We start from the raw sequence: 23584 nt of genomic DNA on the forward strand, positions 1-23584 counted from the left end.
CCAATTCTGACTTGTGCTCTGATATCTGTTTCACTTACTTCTGCTCTTGTAAAAGCCTGGGTTTTCTGCACGTTAACACTAGAACCTTATTACCTAAAATGGATCAATTGAAAGTGTGGGTTCACAGCTTCAATCCGGATGTGTTGGTCATTACTGAGACATGGTTAAGAAAGATTGTTTTGAATACTGATGTTAAACTTTCTGGTTATAACCTTTTTCGGCAAGACAGATCTTCCAAAGGTGGGGGAGTGGCAGTCTTTACCAAGGATCACCTTTAGTGCTCGGTTGTCTCCACAAAGTCTGTCCCCAAACAATTTGATTTGCTGGTTTTAAGCTTTAAACGTTCAAATAGCTCTTCGTTGACTATTGCTGGGTGTTATCGTCCTCCATCAGCACCAGCCTGTACCCTACCTGCCCTATGCTCTCTCCTGGCCCCTTACACTAAGTCTGAATTTGTCCTGCTAGGTGACCTAAAATGGGACATGCGTAAACCACCTGGCCAAGTCCTAAAGCAATGGGACTCCCTAAATCTTTCTCAGATTATTACCAATCCCACAAGGTATGACTCCAAACCCCCAGAAAAAGGCTACTCTCCTTGATATTATCCTCAAGGAAATAATCCTGATAGGTATCAGTCTGGTGTTTTCTGTAATGACCTTAGTGATCACTGTTTTACAGCTTGTGTTCGTAATTGCTGCTCAATGAAATTACTTGTCCTGATTTGTCATAGACACTTGCTAAAAAAACTTTGAGCAAGCCTTCCCTCTTGACCTGGCCTCTGTAAATTGGTACAGAATCAGCTTGATCCCATCTGTCGAAGACGTTTGAACCTTCTTTTTGATATTTTCTGTGGTATTGTTAACATGCCCCCATAAAAAACCTTTTTATTAAACAGGTTCAGCCCCTGGTTCGACCGTGATCTTGCAGAGTTACTCCACCTCAGAATTGCATTTGGCGAAATGCTCAGCACATGCATACTCAGGCTGACTGGCTCTCGTTCAGGCAAATGAGAAATAAGTGCACTCAGGCTATCCGGAAGGCCAAAGTTAGTTACTTTAAGGAGCAGTTCTCTCTCTGTGGGTATAAATGTAGAAGCGGTTTCTTGAGTCAAAGGATGCCATCATCTCTACCCTGGCCATTGTCAATGCACCTGTTGATGCTCTGACCCAAGAGGAATGGGAGGTGGTGGAGGAGGTGTGTGCCTCAAAAATCATACTCCTGTGTAAGKGTCTGCAGCGAATAACAGCCAGCCGCCAGAGAAAAGCAAATGTAACCACAGGACATGTGACAGAGTTGATGGACACCCTATGTTCATCAATGGACAGAAAGTTCCAGAGAATGGAATATAATCACGTGCTATCAGAAACCGCTGCACTTGACCCCAGGTTTAAGAAGTTAGCCTTCAGTGATGCTAGAGCGATTGATGAGGCTCTTCAAAGAATAACCTCAGCAGCAGGGAGGGACTGCCCCAGCAGTCAGCTGGCTCAGGCACCAGGGCAACAGGAAGAAGAGGGATCAGATGGAGCAGAAGCACCAGAAGTAGTGCCACAAATGTCTGCTGTTTGGATGCTGTTTGATGAGAGAGAAACTGGGGATGCAGCACGAAGTAATCCCTCAGCAGATGCCATAATGGAGGTCCAATCCTATTTGGGGGTGGAAGAGATGGTGGAAGAACAAGGCCTCTGTTTACCCACGGCTTACTAAAGTCATGACAGGGAGACTGCATAGTGGCCACATCCGTTCCCTCTGAGAGGGTCTTCTCAAAAATGGGACAAATAATTACTGAGAGAAGAAACCGCATCAGCCCCTGGAAAGTGAGGCAGCTTGCATTTCTGAATGCAAATCTCTCATCAAATCAAAATATGGTCAGCATTATTGTGAGCTGCTGGTTATAACATGGCAATAAAGAAGAGAGAGAAAAGAGGGACCAGTTTAATGTTTTGAGTGAGATGCTGCAGTTTTGCACATTATTTATTTTTCTTTGATATGGTGCAATATTCTATTATTGTTGTTCAGATTGTATTCGTTTTCAGTTGTTACATTTATATGCACTTTGTTTATATACATAAAAAAAAAGTTATACTTTAAATGCACATGTGTAATAGCATCCTTATTTTTTACATTTATTTCAATTTGTGGGATGCTGCAGTTTTGCTAATTGTTATTTATTTTTCTTTGATATGGTGCAATATTCTATTATGCTGTTCAGATTGTATTCGTTTTGAATGGTTAGATTTATATGCACTTTGTTTATATACATTAAAAATGTATACTTTTATAATTTTAATAGCATTCTTTTTCATAACACACCAATACATTTTTAGATACATTGTGGTTAAGGTAGAGTATGATTTCATTTAATAATTTAATTATAATTCTTTTAACACCAATCATAGTCAAACTATCGCAAACTGTTTGACTTGAAAAAATACAAAACATATTTTTTTTAAAGAGCCGTTTGGGAGCCAAAAGAGCCGGTTCTTTTTGGTGAGCTGAGCTGAGCCGAACGAGCCGGCTCACTGAAAAAAGACGGAATGCGCATCACTAGTCCCACGGTTGGGTAAACAAGAAGGTTTGTGATTGCACAAACATTGACAGTAAAAACCTCAATAACAAATATGAAATGTTCCCCGTTTGCTTGGTCATTAATTATTATTTCAAGCCATTGGATCTTCAGGTTGATGTGTCGTTTCTGTTTTGTCAATGTGCAGTATAGCTCCATACTCTGGTCACCTTTGGTTCCACTGCTATCCATCTCCCATCACCCGTTTAGGGAACTAGGAGAAACTGAAGTCACGCTATCGCGAGACTGAGAATCAACATGGCTTGCTTCCATAGATTTCGCTAGCCATTTTAGTCAATAGAAAAATTCTAAATTCTGCACATTTGAGTCGTCCACTCAAATTCCAAATGACTCGGCTACTACAGCAAGTACTGTAGCTACATGCAGACGTTGCTCTTACAGGTTTCTTGCATCTCTGTTAACGAGCTAGCTAGATAACGTTAGCTGAGCCTGCCATCCAGAGCTAACCTTGTTTAGCCATCCTACGTTAGCTTGATTCGCCTGGTTGCAGTCTTCACAGTGTTTGTTTTGTGGTAAGTGTCATCTTTTATTATTAGCATGTAGACTGGATGTTAGTGATCTAAGTTAGCTATCTAACGAGACGAGATTCTGGACGGGTGCTGGCTACTTGGCTATGTAGCTAACGTTGTCTATGTAGTTATGCTTCAGACTGGCTCAGAACGAGATTATTATTGTGGTGGAGAAGAGACAGACGCAGGTTGACTCCCACATCACTGTATGTCAGAGGGTCAAATCTTTCTAAAATACTGCTGCGTCTTCTACCTTAGTGACCACCTCCTCTTAACCACCCACCTGGGTAACACACCCCACCTGATTGACAGCACAGAAGTCCTCCTCTCCTTGAGTCTCGGTGTAACCATCTGCCCTATTTATCTACCCCTGGTTCCTCCAAAGCAGGGGGTAAGGGACGCCACTATCGCCACGATGCTGGACTCTGTGAGGAATGCTTTCCACGCCCAGCTAGCCACTGTCATGGACTCTCTTTTGGCGGCGGCGGTGTGTGAGATAGCCAAGATCTTCGAGAGTAGTCTGTGTGAGCAGCAGGAAGAGCTGATGCAGAGAGGAGAGGAGATCACAGCCCTGAGGGGGAGGCTGGAGCGGGCAGAGAGGAGGCTGAAGAAGGGAGGAGATGGAGGAGATGGCCTACTGGATGTGATAGAAGGACCAGCAAGGAAAATAGGAGGAGATGACAGCCCAAGGCAGCAGTCTGAACCTAGACCTGGTAAGAGAATCAGATGTGTCTCTTGTACTGATTTTAGGAACATTTCTTTTGAAACTAACACTAAACTACTGTCTGTCCTGCTCCGTCTGTGTAGGTTCAAGCTGGGAGTCGGATGCCGCCTCTGAGACCCCCCCACTGGTCCAAGACAGGGGGTGTAAGGAGCCCCCCAGGATGAAAAAGGAGGAGACAGAGCTGGAGGGGACATCCGTCAAAGAAGAGGTCAGTCACAGTCATTCTCTAACATGATAAAAATGTCTGTCTTTCAGTCTTGTTACTGAGATTGTTGAGTTGTATTTTCAAAGATTAACTAAAACAAATGCTTTTAACAYTGCAATGATGCTAGCCCCCACATTAACTTTTTTATTTTCTTCCTTCAGCTTAAACATTGCCCTCTTCCACAGTTTGGGGAGTCCCACCCTGGCCCTGTGGAGGGGAAGGGACACGGGCCAGGGGGGAGCTGTGCTGCTGGGAGCCAGAGGCTGGGAGACCCCCTGTCTGACACACCAGGGACCAAGGCAAAGTGTAAGGACTTTTAACCTTTAACCTTTAACCAATCAATCTACACATTTGTGCTTGAGATCAAGTGAACCTCTGTTGCATTGGGCTTGTGTCTGCAAACATAGAGTAATTATAGATGTAATTATTGTGGAGTTGTTGGTTTGTATGTTTTGTCTTCCGTTCTTGATGTTTCTTTAAATATCTCTGTTCCTATCTCTTGCTAGTATCCCATTGGGAGGGAGACCATAGACCTCTTCAAAGCCAGAGCTCCACTTCCTTCTTTCAAGAACCCCGGGTTGGACATTTTTCCCCCAGACCTGACCACAGGTCTCCTGGGCTTGACCCCTGGGCGAGTGGGGTTCCTCTAGACCTTCAGGATCCTAGCTTCCTGGATCAGAGCCCAGACCAGGTACTAGAACAGAGAGAGCCCCGACAGTCACAGGACCAAACCAACCAATCCCAGAGAGGCCTGAGACCAAGAGACGACAGAGGGAGGGGCGTAGTTCATCAGAACCGCTGGTCATTGGCTTCCAAGGACCCAATCAGACCACACCCCAACACACACACACACGCTCACAAACATGCACACGGTCACGCACACACACTTGGCGGGGCAAGACCCTACACCTGCCCGTACTGCGGCAAGAGCTTCAGCTACCCATCCCACCAGCGCAGGCACCTGCTGCGCCACACAGGTGTGCGGATGTACCCCTGCTTAGTATGCGACAAGAGCTTCCTGACTCCGTCGGAGCTCACAGTGCACACCCGCGTCCACACAGGGGAGAGGCCGTTTGGCTGCACCCAGTGTGGGAAGCGTTTTGCCCGCAGCGGGAATCTCCGGGCCCACCAGAGAGATGTCCACCTGGGGAAGAGACCCTTCGTCTGCCAGGAGTGTGGCAAGCGGTTCGCTCACAGGGGCAACCTGAGGGTGCACCACCAGAGGGTACACCCGGGCCTGCCATACCATGAGGATGAGTATGACCAGGATGGCATCGCTCTCACCTCTACTGAGTAAAGGGTCAGGATAACAGGGTGAAATTCAGTAGGAGTTAATGGGAGAATATATTTTAAGATGGGAAATGAGTGTTCCTATTTAGCTTTTTTTGTCTTACGTGAATTAAGCCTGCCCTGTAACTCTCTTTGTGTTTTGAACGGATGTGCCGTAGGAATGACTTTACCTGTCGAGAGACAATGTTGAAGAGACAGGAAATTGAGAGGCAGAGAAAGAAAAGCAGCACTCCCTACAAAAAAKAGGGGGTATTTCTAAGTGTTACATCATTTCAAAGGATGGCTGACCGGAAGTTGTTTTTATACTGAGAGAAACGGTGCTTCGTTTTCCTTTCACCCTTTAGTTACTGTACATGGTTGTGTATGTTAGCAACAGTGATACAAGTACACKCTGATTATGTATCATATGATAGCATAACGTTCCCTATTTTGTCTCAATGCTGTTCATCCTCCGTGTACTGTTCATATAAAGCTAATTACCCATAATAAAAGGTGTATTTATGGTCAATCTTAAAATGATGATACAGTATCTTATGTCTGAATATGCTTTCTTTGGTCCTTAAGGTCAGGATGTTTGTCAAAGGGAGAGAGGAAAAGCAGGAAGAAGATACCGTATTGTTTTCTGGGTCCGTGCAGTAACATTGATTGCCACCAGAGAGCATTCTTACTGCTGTATTCTCCATTGTAAATGCATAGAAATCTAATCAAAATGAATTTGTCACAAGCGCTGAATACAACGGGTGTAGTAGACCTTACCATGAAAAGCTTACTTACGAGCCCCCAACAATGTGTTTTAAAAAAGTAAGTAAGAACAATTTGCTCAACTAAAGGAAAAATGTTCATTGCATAGAGATCGAGGACTCTAGTGCCCAAAAGTCMGTTTTAGCATGGGCAGCACCATTGAGCACTTTCACCATTTTGAAGTAGTCAACTAGGTGGGACTTCCTATGGGTTAGGTAGGATCACATAATTCTATCCAGTTCACCAGGAGGGATCAGCCAATTAATTATACTCATGAGCAAACATTCCATATCTACAGGTGGCAGTAAATCGYCAACCTTGACTTTATACCTTTTCAARCAACACACTTCAGGTGGCAGTATGCACCCTTTCAGTTTGTTTGCCAACTTATAAAAATATTAGAATAAAATGTACTACTTTAAAATGGAGATGGCCTCAATGGTGCTGTCCGTGCTCTCACAGATGCCGTAATGTCACAGATACAATGATGCAATGTCTATCTAAGTCTATGGTTCTTTGAAACATTACATTATCTACATTACCCCCCCCCCCCGTGGAGCTCTCCCTCCAAGGTCACCAGGCTCTCTCTGGGGTTGAACTTTTCCATTACAGACCTCCGACCTGCATTGTGTTCCATTAAAGAACATGACCCAAGCCTTTAGTGTTATAGTGTTATACCAATCTCTCAGCCCACAAATAGACCACATAGAGAGAAAGGGAGAGGGAACATGTACAGGAAGCACTATCTATGGTGTGTGTATCAATGGAACACTATCAATCAGTGTTGGATATTTGTGTACACTGGGTGTGAGTTAGGTCCATGGGTGATGTGTGTGTACAATGAGAGGGAGGATCATCTTGTCATCCGTGTTTGTGTTTGTGGGGACTAGAAAGAGTGGAATCAGACAGAGACAGATAGTTTTAGGGCGTAAAATAGCTTTGCTCTGTGTGCGTATATGACTATGAGTGTATGTGTTAAGGGAAGGGTCACAAAGGCTTTGCTGTGTTTTCTGTTTATATATTTTGGTGTATTTAATCCCTTTAGCCCCTGTGAGCATAAGCAGCTTTGCACCAGGGAGAGGAAACAAATGAACATTTAATCAGACAGATTGTGTGGTTTGTGTGTGTGTTGGAATGACATCACCCAAGTATTATCAGACATTTGTATGACTAAATGGGGTGGCTTTCAGTGTCAATGAACTTCAGAATGTGGGATGTCCTTAATTGTAAATGTAATGTCAATTTCCGTTGTTATTGATATATTTCGACTAGGGATCTAACTATATGCCATGTGTTTCATTGATGTTGCATTTCATTTTAGGCCTATGTATTTCCTGTCTCGGGCTGCTTGTTCATTTTCCAGATAACTATTCCGTTGCCTCTCCCCTGCCCAAGGTTCCATTCCATCACAATCTCCACTTGGGAGTAAAATTATCCACCCCTCAAAATGTCAGATGGAAGCTATTTTTTTTTTTTTTTTTAAATAAGGTTTTTCCAAACTTATGGAATCAATCTAATTATCTCTCCTCTGATGTGTATGTGTTTGTTGGGTGTTGTGTACCGTACACATTCCTGTTGTGTGTGTGGTGTGTGTGTGTGTGTGTGTGTGTGTGTGGTGTGTGTGTGTGTGTGTGTGTGTGTGTGTGTGTGTGTGTGTGTGTGTGTGTGTGTGTTGTGTGTGTGTGTGTGTGTGGGTGTGTGTTGTGGTGTGTTGTGTGTGTTGGGGGTAATTGTACGTGTGTGTGTAACTTAACAGTGGGGGTTAGGGGTTTAGTGTCGCGTAAGGCTGCTCATAATCTACTCTAACGTCTGGTCCCCAGGGGCCATATATTCATTTAGGTTGCCATTACTGACGGTACTGAATCCTGCTTTAGGAGATTACAGTGCTGTCTGTAGCTGAAGGCAGCGCCTTTTTCCATCTACCAGACTATACTCAAGCACTCACTTGATGTGCTAACAGTGTTAGCGGATGCTGGTTTAAAACGTTCATCTCTGGCGTTTATCTGGTAAGCCCTTTTGTGTCTGTGGAAATGTGGATTTTGACACTGTTTTGAATCCCGAACCATTGGAGATCATTTGCTATCACTGCATTGTATGTAGAGCATTCTAGATCTGGTCACACTTTATTTGGGTAGTCTGGGCAGTCTGCTAAAGATGCTCTACAAATGGTCCTACTATCAACAAACTATCTGTTGATAAAGTAACTGCTTGCTAAGGGAAGGACTGGGAGACAGGAGGGATTAGAGGAAGAGTCAGTGAACARACTGGTGTTGGAACCAGTCCAGAGGAACACTGGCAAAGTTCAAACCTCAACTGTCAGACGTAAATATCAACATGAATCCACTGTTCTTACGAAATAAATAGAAGATATGATGGGATGGGATGACTTGATGGTGAACTGTTGTTTCATGAATCACTGATGATTCATAAGAATCTCACGTGACAAAAAAAACATTTATTTATAGACACTTAGTCTACAGATTCTGACTAACCCCAATTTGTATGATTTACAGTGCTTGCTGGACAAATTAACTTTGTCACAGAAAGCACACAGCATGATAATAGGGCTAGCACTATTATCATGGACACCAAACGATCCAATCAGAGAGCCTGATGCTTGTGAGCGACTGTCTGTTCCTAGTGACCCCGGTGCTCTTCCCTTTCCCCTCCTCCAACCCCCACTCTGGAACACTCTGCTCTGCTCAGATACATAGTTGCCTAGCAACCCGCAGAGGGAGGAGCCACTTTGAAAACATAGGAACTCGAGAACACCGGGAGAATGAACTCCCACTCCATTCCGGCATCCCTCTTCCCAAACAAAAATTGGATGCAAATTCACTCTAATTCCATCTATGTTTTTCCTAAAGGGGGAATACACTACACACCAAMCTAGTCAGTCCGGTCTCACCCCTTTCATACACACTTGGTCGATGTTAGACATTTTTCTAAATCCCATAGACATCCTGTAATTTATTCTATATGCAATTCTATGATAAATCCACAGTTGTTTGCAGATAGTGCTAGAATGCTCAAGATATTTAGATTATAGATCTAGGGTAACACTTTATTTGGATAGTCTGTAGAGCATCTACAGATAACCTATCTACAAACTATCAGTAAAATTTAAATGAACTATCTACTAACCCTAACCTTAACCTGTATCATAACCTTAAACTTACCCCTTACCCTAACCTTAACCCTTATTCTAAACCTAACCCTAACCTTAACCTTCGGGAGGATGTGCCCCGTAGTTTGGGACACCTTGGCTGCATCGCAATGGTCTTGCTCTATAGGTCTATGTCTTCATTGTGGTTTTACAGAAATGTTTCATACGTCCTATTTACACACTTTATTCGAATATTTATGAAATGCATATTGTTATATTTGGTAGCACTTCTTTGTTTTTCCTTCGCCTCCAACCCCTTTCGATGCGTGGAACGGATGTGGGTGGGGCTAGGTCTACATAAGGGTGCTAACTTWAAAAAACTCACAAAAGCTCTGACGAAGGCCGTGAGGCCGATAYGTAAAGCTTATTAAAGATCAGTGATACTATCAAGAGCAGTGTGCGGTTTCCTTTTTCCTGCATCTCAATGGTCTAAAATGTCTGCCTAGCCCTTGTCTCCTTTCCTTAATCTGTACTGACATGAACGAACTGGACAGGTGGAAGTGAATTCCCGGTAGGTATAGTCCCACTGTGTTGCTGTCACCTTCTCTGCCTTTGCAGATCAGTGCAGATGAAGGGGAGAGGAGGCGTGGAGAGGAAGCCACATTAGACTATTGAGATACGCCCGGTGCCAGGGGTCCAACCTAGTGGCTCTGCGTTCCAGCATCGCCAAGGCAACAGGCTCAGTCTGTGGCCAAGCCTTCACGGCTGAGTGGCGGCGGCACCGCGGGATACGAGCCCAGGGTCTGTCCCTCTCATCTGCACACATGCAGGGCCAGGGTCAGGGATGGCAGCCCGTGAAGGACACTGCGCTGGAGCGGATGATGATGGAGCGGATGATGATGGCGCTGGACTGTGGTGTGTGGGTAAGGTGTAAAAAGGTGTGTTTGTGTATATGTACAATACCAGTCAAAGTCTGGACACAGCTACTCATTCAAGGGTTTTTCTTTATTTTACTATTTTCTACATTGTAGAATAATATTGAAGACATCAAAACTATGAAATAACACATATGGAATAATGTAGTAACCAAAAAAGTGTTAAACAAATCAAAATATATTTTATATTTGAGATTCTTTAAAGAAAACACCCTTTGCCTTGATGACAGCTTTGCACACTCTTGACATTCTTTCAACCAGCTTCACCTGGAATGCTTTTCCAACAGTTTTGAAGGAGTTCCCACATATGATGAGCACTTGTTGGCTGCTTTTCCTTCACTCTGCGGTCCAACGCCATTTGTTTAACACTTTTTGGTTTCTACATGATTCCATATGTGTTATTTCATAGTTTTGATGTCTTCGCAATTTTTCTACAATATAAACATTTTTTTTTAAATAAAGAAAAATCCTTGAATGAGTAGGTGTGTCCAAACTTTTGACTGGTACTGTATGTGTGTGTGTGTGTTTGAGATGATCAATTCTATTTTTTAGGGATATGTTGAGAATGTTTAAGTGGGATGGCAAGACTATACGGTAGTGGGTTAACGTAAGATAATAGTTTCATGGGATTTGTAGGGAGCTGTGGGCTGTATTGGTTGTGGGGGTTGTAGCTGTGTTTATTGGTTGTGAAAGCTGATGAATGGGGGTTAGAGCTGATAAACAGGCCTTATATTCTCCACTGGGGATTAAAACCTGATGGCAGTCGTCCAGAAGCGGAGATGGCACCAACTGTCTCTGGCACTTCCATGCTCTCTGCCCCCTCCTCCTCTTGTCTTTCGCCCTCCATCCCCATCTCACTCCCTCTTTCCTCTCCTTGATCCCCATTTCTGTCTCTCACACCCCAATGAAAAAATGATATATATTGCAAGATTTCTGTGTGTTATAGTTTGTAATATTGATGCATTTTGACTAGGGATCTAACTATAATGCCATATTTTCATTGATGTTGCATTTCGATTTTTGGCCTATGTCTTCTCTGTCTCTGGCTGCTTGTTACATTTTCCAGATAACTATTCCGTTGCCTCTCCCCTGCCCAAGGTTCCATTCCATCACAATCTCCACTTAGGAGTAAAATTACCCCCCCCCCCCCCCCGTGTCTTTCACCCTCCATCCTCATCTCACTCCCCCTTTCTTCTCCTCGATCCCCATTTCTGTCTCTCACACCCCAATGAAAAAATGATGTATTTTGCAAGATTTATGTGTGTTATAGTTTGTTATATTGTGCGTGCTTGTTAATGGAAAATAGTGTAGTCAATGCTCCAGGTAAATCCTCCAGTTACTGTTGTGCTTCACTTCTGCTGTATTTCATTCACTGCTAGCTGAACTGGTACAGCATTCCTTACTCTTTTCTCATCTCTCTTCCTCCATCCCCCYCGTTTCCCCTCTGCCTCTCTCTCTCTCTCTCTCTCATCCATCCCCCACTATCTCTCTCCCTCCTCTCTCTTTCTCCCATCCATCCCCCACGTTCTCTTTTTCATCCTCTCTCTGTCTCTCTCTCTATCCCTCTTGTCTCTAATCACCTGCAGTCAGTGGTCATGCATATCGCAGCTCGTCTCTGATTGGCTGAGCTGGTAGGAGTCTATTCTGATGTGTCACACACGTACCACAACAGCAGGATAGAACCTCCCTCCCTCCCTCCCTCCCTCCCTCCCTCTCTCTCTCTCTCTCTCTCTCTCTCTCTTTCTACCTCTCTTTCCCTCACTCACACACACGCACTCTCACACTCACACATACGCCAAAGCTGACACTGCAGCAGAAAAACAGGCCGGCAGGATTTCTCCCCGGCTGTAGCGTAGCGTCAGAGAGGGACTCCATTGGCTGAGAGAGAGAAGGACGGTCTTCGTGGTTGCTCTGTCGAGGAGTACCCGACCAGAGGCAACGGGCTGTGTGTGTGTGTGTTAATGTGTTAGGTCCGTGTGTGTGTGAGCACCGCAGCAGGAGCAGCAGCACTGCAGATGCTGACTGAGTCCGGGGCTCGGCTCAACGCCTCATCCTCCCCTCCCCCCTTGGAGCATCGACGTGGAAAAGAAGATCCATCGCTCTCAACCTCTGTGTGTGTGTCAGTGAACGTGTGTGTGGGTGTTAGTGTAACAGCAGAGCTGGTGTGTCATCCACTGCTCTGCCAGCGTATCCGTGTCGTCGGCCCTCTCCCTGTCCCAGAATGCTTCGCTCTGCGCCCCTATGCTGAGGCGGCGTTGGGCAGTATGGGCGCTGCGCTGGCCGGGACCCCCCCCCACGGATCTAAGCTGCCCCCCCGGGACGGGCGCACACCGCACCCCTGCTGATGGGCGAGGACACTGACACCACCCGAACGCTCAACCACGGCTTCCTCCGAGACCACAACTATGTGACTGAAGGTAATTACATTTTCTATTTATTTATTTAACTAGGCAAGTCAGTTAAGAACAAATTCTTATTTACATTGACGGCCTACCAGGGAACAGTGGGTTAACTGCCTTGTTCAGGTGCAGAACGACATATTTTTTACCTTGTCAGCTCAGAGATTCGATCCATTAACCTTTCGGTTATTGGCCCAACGCTCTAACCACTAGGCTACCTGCCGTCCCAGATAAGAGAGAGGGGAAGGGTTCAGTGCGCGTGTGTGTGTGTATGTATGCGTGTGATCTAAATATTGTATGTTTTGTGTGTGTGTCTGTTCTACGACTGTTTATGTAAGTTTACGTGTGTGTGAGAGAATGATTTATTTTTTGTTAATATAGGATGGATCTCTAATCTTTTATAAGAGGATTTAGGATATTTCATACAAGTGAAAGTCACTCATAGTTACTATAGTAGACCTAAACAGGGCCTGGAGCACTTCTCTCTCTCTCTCTCTGCTCTTTTCTTTTGTACTAATCTCTTTAAAATACCCTTTTTTCCCCTCTATTCTCTCCTCCCTCTCTTCTGTCATCCCTCTCCATCCTTTAGCTTGGATCTCTCCTTTATTTCTCGTTCTCTCTCTCTCTCTCGTCCCTCTGTGGTTGTGTCAGTATGTGATACTGTTCAAGGCCACACCTTTACCGTCAGAGCTCTGAGTCTGTCTATGTGCGCGTGTACAGTATGTTTGTGTGTGCAAGTTGGGGACTGTTTGTATCTGTGCATTGTGCATACAGTACATGCATATCTGCAAGTGACTCATTTGTTTTTGGTCATTTTTGGTCAAAAATGAAAGCACACCAGACGTTTTTACTGAAATCTAACATTATTGTATTACATGCATCCAAGTCCCCTCTGACATGGTACATTTATAGGATATACACTAATAACACATTTAATACCGGTGAAAGTTTAGCTCTAAACCCCTACGCCCTCTCTCTCTCTCTCTCTCTCACACTGGTTGTTGTTGAGTGTGCGTGGGCGAGCGGGCACCTGACCGCCGAGTGACGTGCGTCAGAACAGAGGAGGAAGTTGTCTGTGTTTCATCATGGTACCAGAGTTCAGGATTAATCTTCCAATATCCCTCTGTACTCCTGTTAATCTGAACTATACACTGCTAATCTGGCGGGAACACTGGGCTGTTTTCACACAGCAACATTGTTCAGCAGCATGACTCTGAGAGGCAGAGATTATAATTCCAGACTGTTAAGGGGTCGTGAGCCTTGCATGTCCCTGTCTAGATAATCCCATTACATCCTGTGTTTCTTTCTGCTGCTTATATAATTTCGCGTACACAGGACTGTGTGTGTGTTAGTGTGTATGAATGAACAATGTCTCATACAGGAGTGTGTGTGAGTGCGTGTAATACTACGGCCTCTGAAATACTTCTTTCTCTGTGTGTGAATGCATACTGAATACCGTACCTTGTCTTTAACGAGTGTGTGTGTGGAACGTGTTTTCCATTGAATGCACTCTGTCTTCCATACATCATCCATCCATCACCATGGAAACTGAACATGAAGATAAACACGGTGTGTTCGGAGTGGCCTTGGGTGACTGACAGGTTAGCCCCGCCCTCTAATAATAGCCAAATGAATTAATCAAATCACAGCCAGTCACTGATTATTCACAGAGAATCGCTGATGAGCAGAAGTACAGGCCTACGTGACTCCTACCCAGACAAAGAGGTGCAATGTATTAGCGGGACCATTCACCTAGTCCTCAAGCATACATCATAGTATTTGCATACTATGATGGTAACATAGTATGTCGCTGAAAATCTTCAAGAGAAGATAGTTTTATAGAATATCTACTATGGCGTTTTAGTATCTTAGGAGTGTAGACATGAGTGTAGAAACACAGGAATAAACAGATCCCATAGTCCCAGGAAGATTAGGATGTTGTATGTCCCGGTATACAATATGCTTCAGCATCATCCCCCTCCTCATCCACCCGACTCCATCTCTCCACTTCCCCCAGTCTCCCTCCCATCTAACCCTCTTTCGTCTATTCCTCCACCCCCTCTCCAGTCTTCTCCTGATGTTACTCATTACATAGGCTAGTAATGAACAACTATATTCATCCCTATTTAATAACTTTTTGTCTGTGTCTGTGTTTTTGTGTGTGTCTCTCTCTCTGTGTGTTTGTGTGTGTGTGTGTGTGTGTGTGTGTGTTGTTGTGTGTGTGTGTGTGTTGGTGTGTGTGTGTGTGTGTGTGTGTGTGTGTGTGTGTGTGTGTGTGTGTTGTGTGTGTGTGTGTTGTGTGTGTTGGTGTGTGTGTGTGGTGTGCAGGCTCTACATTTTATTTTATTTTTATTGTAGTAGTGGTTGTGTTTTTCTGTCTGCTTACTGTATATACAGTATGTGTTTGTGTGTATGTCTATCTTTAGTGTGTGTGTTTGCTGTACGTGTGTGTATGTATGTGCACACACAGCAGTGTATCTGTAGCAATGTCAGGATCGAGGCCTCTCCAGTCTCCAGGGATTTTCTGCCCTAGGCGCAAAGAGGGAGGATATTAACCACCTCACACTTTCCCCCTGTCCCACTCCCCCTCTCTCCTGCCTATAGAGTTTTCTCTCTCCCTGTACAGCACTCTCCTCTCCTGTTCCTTTGGCTGCGGGTGCCAGGACAGTGGCGGTAGGATGGCGAAACAGACATGTTAATGATAATAATATCACCAATGATCACAAGACCATGACAACGTGCATGATTTGTTTGAATCAGTCACTACAGTACTAACAATGTCACCATTACTTTCATAGTAGTGCAGATGAAGGAAAGTGGACACTTAAGTGACACCACAAGTCAACCTCCCTCCCTCCCTCCCTCCCCCTCCCTCCCCCTCCCTCCCCTCCCTCCCTCCCCTCCCTCCCTCCCTCCCTCCTCCCTCCTCCCTCCCTCCTCCCTCCCTAGCCCTCCCTACCTCCTGCCTCCCTCACCTCCCTCCCTCCCTGTGTAATCCTTTGGATGGTTCTGATGCAGTGTAATGGAGACCCTACTGCCCCCCTCTTGCAGGGCTGCTCGTGGCTTTTGCCTGAGAGCCCCGCCCCGCCAGGCCCCGCCTCCTCCCCTCTCCCGGACTCCTCCCCCAGGATGTTGAACCCCATCCAGGTCCTGTGCTCCGACATCACTTCCCTCTCTCTGGAGCCCGAGCCGTTTGCCTCTTACACTGAAGGTGTTTTATACTTATACCGTATAATGAATGACCAATGAATCACTTATTCAGATACATCGAGACCCAGAGCACTTGTGTGTGTGTGTGGCGTGCTTGTGTGCGTAAGTCTATATGTCTGTCTGTGTGTGTCTTTGTGTGAGTGCGTCTACGAGGGACTGTCCATTTGTCCATCTGTGTGAATATATGTGGAAATGTTTGTGTCGAGTGTGTGACTGTGTGTCTGTCTCTGTGTGCATCTGTCTCTGTGAGTGTGTGTATCTCAGTGTGCGTGTGTGTGCATGTTCATTTTTCCTGAAATAGAGTTTGACCAGACGAACTCCAGTCTCACAGAGGACGTGTCTTTTCCTACACTCATTATCTCTGGAGCAATGCTGTAGGGCAGAGGACGATCCCTGCACAGACCTATCCATCCATTCCTCACGGGGATATAGACAATAGATAGTATATGATGGATTATGAGACGCTATCTATGATTAATATGGACGTAAAATACGTTATAGTTTTTGACATAGAATCTAATCCTTGACATGTATAGGGGCTATATGAGTATGTACTGTAGATATATGACATATCAGAGCTCTCCTCTCTCTCTCTCCTCTCTCTGGTGCTCATAGATTGTTTCCATAACCAAGCATCTTCCTCTTTATTTTGGAGGGCGATGGAGTGTATGTGGACAGACACGTACAAACACACAGCCCCGCCCACACACACACGTCCCCTGCTGGGTGTCGGGTTTGGTATTATTAGTTTGACCATGCTGTTAAGAGAGTGGTATTGGCAGTGATGTTTACCCAGACCAGAGATTGCTATAATTGGAACAGTAGGACGCCCCATCCTCCCCTCGTTCTCCCTCCCCCCMAAAAACGGACTACCTGCCCTCCTTATCGACCCTTCAGCACTTTGTGTCCGTGTTGGTGTGTGTGTCACAGTGTGTGCATTGGTGCTTATGTGTTGGTGTGTGAAAAGTATCTTATGATTTGGTTCTGGGGGCTGAGAACAGTGTGGGTAGGACACGTGTGTGTTTATGTGTTAGTTTTGTGAAGGACATGTTCATTAGCGTGTACGTTTGTATGTAACTGAGGAGGCTGGTGGGAGGAGCTATACCACATATTTGACACCGTTCCAATCATTCCAGCCATTACAATGACCCCGTCCTCCTATACCTCTTCCCACCAGCCCCCACTGGTATGTCTGTGTGTGTACGGGGACAATACATGCTGGTGTATATGCTCAGAGTGTAGTTAGGTGATGAGTCAGTCAGCAAGGCCACTGTACCAGTGTTCTGGATCTCTGGTCGGTGGGTCCTGATGGTAATTGAACGGGAGACCAGGCCTGCTATGACACCACAGGACACATCCACTCAGCTTCCCACTGCGCCACAGAGCCGTGATATGGACCTCTGCAGGGTCTCTGCACGGGGAGGGAATCTCTGCTTGGACCAACAGTACTGCTGCGGTACACTTCCATAGTGTCGTGATGTGTGTCGCAGTAGTGAGAGAGAGGAGAGAGAGAAAGTGCTCCAAATTCCATTTAGCTACTGTATGWCTGCTCTCTGGTGATGCTTAGATGAGCTCGATGTGCGTGTGCTCGGAGAAACTGTACGTGCCGTGTGTGAGCGCGTGTGCGTGCCTTGATGTGTGTGCTCTGAGATATATGGGTGTGAGAGCAACTGCGTATGTACTGTGAGGTCTGGGTGTCCTGTGTGTTTTGTGTGTGTGTGTGTGTGTGGAGCCGGCCCGTGCAGTGAGTTGCTGCGACGGCGCTCCAGATTTAATTTGGGCTGTTTGTGGGCTAGGCACGGCAGGCCCATTATGTCCCCCAGATTGATGATTCCTGCTTCCCCTGCTACTGTCTTCCTCTCCTACCGGGCTGCTGCTGCTGCTAGAGCCAGACCACTTCAGCCTGTTGCCATGGCAACCCCATGCACGAGCAATACCCCCCCACCCCYCCACTCCCCTGTGCACACACACACACACAAACACGCAAACGCACGCACATTGCCTGACAAACAGTGGAGCGGAGAGAGCGAGAGAGAGAGAGGGAGCGAGCGAGAGAGACAGAGTGAGAGAGAGAGAGAATTATTTTCATCACAGCAGTTCTGTTATTATTATCAGTACTATGATTTATAGACACTTTACTAATGGTTAATGGTTTATACACAGTTTMTAAGCAGAACTCCTAATTCAAATGACCTATTATCAATAGAACCAGTTATGCTGTCTGCACCCTCAGCGGGGTCGACTAGAACCGGATGCATCCCTTTTCTTTAGGGGAAATGGAACGCGAGCCTGTGACGCGATTTCGGCTTTTGGGCGTTAACAAGGTCGACACTCCGTCTTAACTCCTCCTCCACATTCACTGGATTGGTTGAACAGWGTAGAAGACAACCTCTCCCGASAGTTTTTTCTCTCTCTCGTCTGGCCATTCAAATTGAATCAGGCTTTCCACTGACTGTGAATACCACTGTAATCGAATGTAAGATTGAATCAGTCAGCGGTAAGTAAGAGATGCTTTCTGACAGGAAGGTCCCTGTCTGCTACAACAGGCCTTCTCCTCCTCAGACTGGCCTGTCGTGTCTCTGAAAGACACTGGGACGGTTAGCAGAGTGCGGAGGGTTAGGAGAGTTCACGTAGCAACATTCACTCTTCACTCACCGTTGTTCACTGTTCAGTTTGTAGCTGGGCCTCAGTGTTGTCGCAGGACGTCAGAAGCAAGCTTAGATAATAACACCTGTGTCTGATGTGAGATTTTCTGTGTGTGGGTGTATATTTGTGTGTGGGTGGGTTTAGTTAAATGTTCATTTTTATTCATTTATGTCGTTACTTGCTGCATTGTTGGGCGATGCTGCTTACAGTGCCAGCTGACAATGAACAGTTCATTATGGTGAATGTTTATCTTCGTTCTGTTTGCTTATAGCTACTCTTTCTCTCCATTCTCCCTCCCTCCCATCTCTCTCTCTCCATCTCTCTCTCCCTCCCTCTCTCTTTGCCGTCTGCAGCTGACATCATCTCCACTGTAGAGTTCAACCACACTGGAGAGCTCCTGGCGCCACAGGGGATAAGGGGGCGAGTGGTCATCTTCCAGAGGGACCTGAGGTAGGTACACGCACACGCACAGCCACCCACGCAGACCTGGCACTGGGGTGTTTCATTCGGGGTTCGGGTCAGTTTTAAGCGACTTCGTGTGAAATAACCACAGTTCCGATTGAAATGACTCCAGCACTACACTACACGTGTGTGTGTGTGTGTGTGTGTGTGTGTGTGTGTGGTGGTGTGTGTGTGTGTGTGTGTGGTGTGTGTGTGTGTGTGTGTGTGTGTGTGTGGTGTGTGTTGTGTGTGTGTGTGTTGTTGGATCTAACTCTCTCTTTCTCTCTCTTTCGTGCTGCAGTGTAAGACAGAGCCGTACTCCCAGGGCGAGTATAATGTCTACAGCACATTCCAGAGCCACGAGCCGGAGTTTGATTACCTTAAGAGTCTGGAGATCGAGGAGAAGATCAACAAGAATACGATGGCTGCCCAGCAGAACGCCGCCCACTTCCTCCTTTCCACCAATGGTGAGGGACCTCTGCCTTAAACACCAGGAAGCTATTAGAATGTTAGTGTAATAACATGGCAATATCATTTGCAATCATCCATACATTGTCAATGTAATCCCATATGACCTGCTTCATACACTGGTAGATGCACCACTCATGGTCTACATTGAATCTACCTACCTGTTAAATTGACCCAAGATGAGATTGATTTGAAACATATGATAGTTGACTGCCGTGTCTGTCTCTCAGATGAGATGGTTTGAGGCATATTGATTGGTGAATTATCCTGTCTGTCAGAAAAGGTTTTGAGGCATATGCTAGGGTCATTGTGATGTCGGTTTCTCAGATAAGACGTCTGAGGCATATGATTGGCTGATTGCCCTGTCTCTCTCTTTGGATTAAGGCTATTGAAGTTGTATGATTGGTGTATTGTGCTGTCTGTCTGTTTATCAGATAAGACCATTAAGCTATGGAAGGTGAGTGAGCGGGACAAGAGGCCTGAAGGCTACAACCTGAAGGATGAGGAGGGCAGGATAAAGGACCTCTCCACTGTCACCTCACTACAGGTAGACACATTTTATTTTCTCAGCCTTCTATCTATCGATCGATATCTATCTATCTATCTATCTATCTATCTATTCTATCTAATTTCTATCTATCTATCTATCTTATCTTATCTATCCTATCTATCTAATCTATCTATCTATCTATCTTCTAATTCTATCTATCTATCTATCTATCTATCTATCATATCGTATCGTTATCATGTCACCCTGGACATTTCTTTCTTTCTTTTTTCTTTCTTTCTTTCCTTTTCTTTTCTTTCTTCTTCTTTCTTTCTTCTTCTTTTCTCTTCTTTCTTTCTTTCTTTTCTTTTCTTTCTTTCTTCTTTCTTTCTTTCTTTTCTTTCTTCTTTCTCTTCCCATTGTATCTACAGTGCCTTGCAAAAATATTCACCCCTTGGTGTTTTTCCTATTTTGTTGCATTACAAACTGTAATTTAAATAGATTTTTATTTGGATTTCATGTAAATGGAAATACACAAAATAGTCCAAATGGTGAAGTGAAATTAAGAAATTACTTGTTGAATTTTTTTTTTTTTACGGAAAAGTGGTGCGTACGTACTTTTTCACCCCCTTTTCTATGAAGCCCTAAATAAGATCTAGTGCAACCAATTACATTCAAAGTCACATAATTATTAAGTAAAAAAGTCCACCTGTGTGCAATCTAAGTGTCATATGATCTGTCACATGATCTCATATATATACACCTGTTCTGAAAGGCCCCAGAGTCTGCAACACCACTAAGCAAGGGCACCACCAAGCAAGCGGCACTATGAAGACCAAGGAGCTCTTCCAAACATGTCAGGGACCAAAGTTGTGGAGAAGTACAGATCAGGGTCTTTGGTTAATAAAAAATATCGGAAACTTTAACATCCACCGAGCCCCATAAATCCATTATTTAAAATGGAAAGAATATGGCACCACAACAAAACCTGCCAAGGAGGGCTGCCCACCAAAACTCACAGACCAGGCAAAGAGGGCATTATCAGAGAGGCAACAAAGAGACCAAAGATAACCCTGAAGGAGTTTGGCAAAGCTCCACAGCGGAGATTGCAGTATCTGTCCATATGACCACTTTAAGCCGTACACTCCACAGAGCTGGGTTTTACGGAAGAGTGGCCAGAAAAAAATAAGCAAACATGTTTGGTGCTCGCCAAAAGGCATGTGGGAGACTCCCCAAACATATGGAAGAAGGTACTCTGGTCAGATGAGACAAAAATGTAGCTTTTTGGCCATCAAGGAAAACGCTATGCCTGGCGCGAACCCAACAACTCTCATCACCCTGAGAACACCATCCATGATGCTGCCACCACCATGCTGTGGGGATGTTTTTCATCGGCAGGGACTGGGAAACTGGTCAGAATTGAAGGAATGATGGATGGCGCTAAATACAGGGAAATTCTTGAGGGAAAACTGTTTCAGTCTTCCAGAGATTTGAGACTGGGACGGAGGTTCACCTTCCAGCAGGACAATGACCCTAAGCATAGTGCTAAAGCAACACTCGAGTGGTTTAAGAGGAAAMATKTAAATGTCTTGGAATGGCCTAGTCAAAGCCCAGGCCTCAATCCAMTTGAGAATCTGTGGTATGACTTAAAGATTGCTGTACACCAGCGGAGCCCATCCATCTTGAAGGAGCTGGAGCAGTTTTGCCTTGAAGAATGGGCAAAAATCCCAGTGGCTAGATGTGTCAAGCTTATAAAGACAKACCCCAAGAGACTTGCAGCTGTAATTGCTGCAAAAGGTGGCTCTACAAAGTATTGACTTTGGGGGATTGAATAGTTATGCAAGCTCAAGTTCTCTATTTTTTCATCTTATTTCTTGTTTATTTCACAATAAAAAATATTTTGCGTGGTGGTAGGCTTGTTGTGTAAATCAAATGATACAAACCCCCCCAAAATCTATTTTAATTCCAGGTTGTAAGGCAACAAAATAGGAAAAAGGCCAAGGGGGCGAATACTTTCGCAAGCCACTGTATGTTCTGTATCTATGTTATGTCTGTGTTACATGCACACACACACACACGCATACACACACAAACACAGACATGTACGCACACACACACTCACTCACACACGCACGCACGCGTTCTAGGTCGGACAGCATAAGTAGGTCAGTGGTGCGTTTATAAAAGTGGGCCATTGGCACAAGGTTTATGTATGTTTGTCTGCTTGGCAACAGTAAATACTGCCAGCTGTTATGGCCAGAGAAAATAACAGACTATTGTTTTCTCCACAAGTGATAATATCACATTTTTTACAGGTATTCCTAATGTTTATGTCTCTGTGGTTTTCCATTTGTGATCTCTTTAAAGATACAGTTATTTCGAAGCTCCCATTTTGGACAAATCTTGATTCTATGAATGTAAAACCTTATTTGATCTCATAATTTTGAGTCTACTCACCACATAGTACATTTCTCTGTGTTTTGTGACTGTATCTTCTGTGTTGTGTTTTCWGACTGTATCTYCTGTGTTGTGTTTTCTGACTGTATCTTCTGTGTTGTGTTTTCWGACTGTATCKYCTGTGTTGTGTTTTCTGACTGTATCTTCTGTACTCTGTCTAGGTGCCGGTGTTGAAGCCCATGGATCTGATGGTGGAGGTCAGTCCTCGGCGTGTGTTTGCCAACGCCCACACCTACCACGTCAACTCCATCTCCGTCAACTCCGACCACGAGACCTACATGTCAGCTGACGACCTGAGGATCAACCTCTGGCATCTGGGCATCACCGACCGCAGCTTCAGTATCCTTTAGATCAGACAATTGCTCAACACACACACACACACACACACACACGCACACGCACACACACAAATGAACCTACTCACATATAGACACAGATTCCAACCGAACACACACAGTGACGTGGGGGAGGGGAATGGTTGCCGAGGAGTGAAAATGCAGCTTAATAAATTATTAAAACTGTTCCATGAATATTTCACTCCTTTTCTGGATTATAATGCGGCTGAATAGAACACACACACACTCCTCGCCCCAGACAGGATTTGCGTTGGTACAATTCAGATACATTTGGGATTATCCTCCCACTACCCCTAGAGGTGTGTATATGTATAATAGTATATGCATTGATATCAGTGTGTTTTCGCATATCATTTTGAATATGTACTGCATGTACAGTACCAGTCAAAAGTTTTAGAACACCTTACTCATTCAAGGGTTTTTCTTTATTCTTACTCTTTTCTACATTGTAGAATAATAGTGAAGACATCAAAACTATGAAATAACACATAAGGAATCATGTAGTAACCAAAAAACRTGTTAAACAAATCAAAATATATTTTAGATGTTAAATTCTTCAAGGTAACCACCATTTGCCTTGATGACATCTTTGCACACTCTTGGCATTCTCTCAACCACCTTCACCTGGAATGCTTTTCCAACAGTCTTGAAGGAGTTCCCACATATGCTGAGCACTTGTTGACTGCTTTTCCTTCACTCTGCAGTCCAACTCATCCCAAACCATCTCAATTGGGTTGAGGACGGGTGATTGTGGAGGCCAGGTCATCTGATGCAGCACTTCGTCACTCTTTTTCTTGGTCAAATAGCCCTTACACAGCCTGGAGGTGTGTTGGGTCATTGTCCTGTTGATAAACAAATGATAGTCCCACTAAGCGCAAACCAGATGGGATGGCGTATCGCTGCAGAATGCTGTGGTAGCCATGCTGGTTAAGTGTGCCTTGATGTTTTTTACGACTGCACTTGAAGAAACTTTCAAAGTTCTTGAAACTTTCCGGATTGATTGACCTAATGATGGACTGTTGTTTC

At 44.8% G+C, this 23584-nt stretch overlaps 1 protein-coding gene and 1 pseudogene across 4 annotated transcripts; both read left to right on the forward strand.

Moving 5' to 3' along the window:
• Positions 1-2760: 2760 nt before the first annotated feature.
• Positions 2761-5841, forward strand: LOC111965415 (uncharacterized). Of its 4 annotated transcripts, none has more exons than XM_023989624.3 (5): positions 2761-3096; positions 3352-3806; positions 3901-4025; positions 4208-4328; positions 4529-5841. In XM_023989624.3, the coding sequence occupies exons 2-5, from the start codon at positions 3509-3511 to the stop codon at positions 5317-5319; spliced, it is 1335 nt and encodes a 444-aa protein (XP_023845392.1). In that variant the 5' UTR covers positions 2761-3096; positions 3352-3508; the 3' UTR covers positions 5320-5841. The 4 variants fall into 4 exon arrangements, with proteins under 4 accessions (XP_023845392.1, XP_023845389.1, XP_070300221.1 ...); XM_023989621.3 differs by having other exon boundaries at positions 2762-3096; positions 4184-4328; XM_070444120.1 differs by having other exon boundaries at positions 2762-3096; positions 3479-3806; positions 4184-4328.
• Positions 5842-11816: 5975 nt separating this feature from the next.
• LOC111964780 (serine/threonine-protein phosphatase 2A 55 kDa regulatory subunit B gamma isoform-like) overlaps positions 11817-23584 on the forward strand; it is a 25693-nt pseudogene continuing 13925 nt past the window's right edge.

The sequence above is a fragment of the Salvelinus sp. IW2-2015 genome, linkage group LG6.1, assembly GCF_002910315.2.
Source record: "Salvelinus sp. IW2-2015 linkage group LG6.1, ASM291031v2, whole genome shotgun sequence".
Lineage (NCBI taxonomy): Eukaryota > Metazoa > Chordata > Actinopteri > Salmoniformes > Salmonidae > Salvelinus > Salvelinus sp. IW2-2015.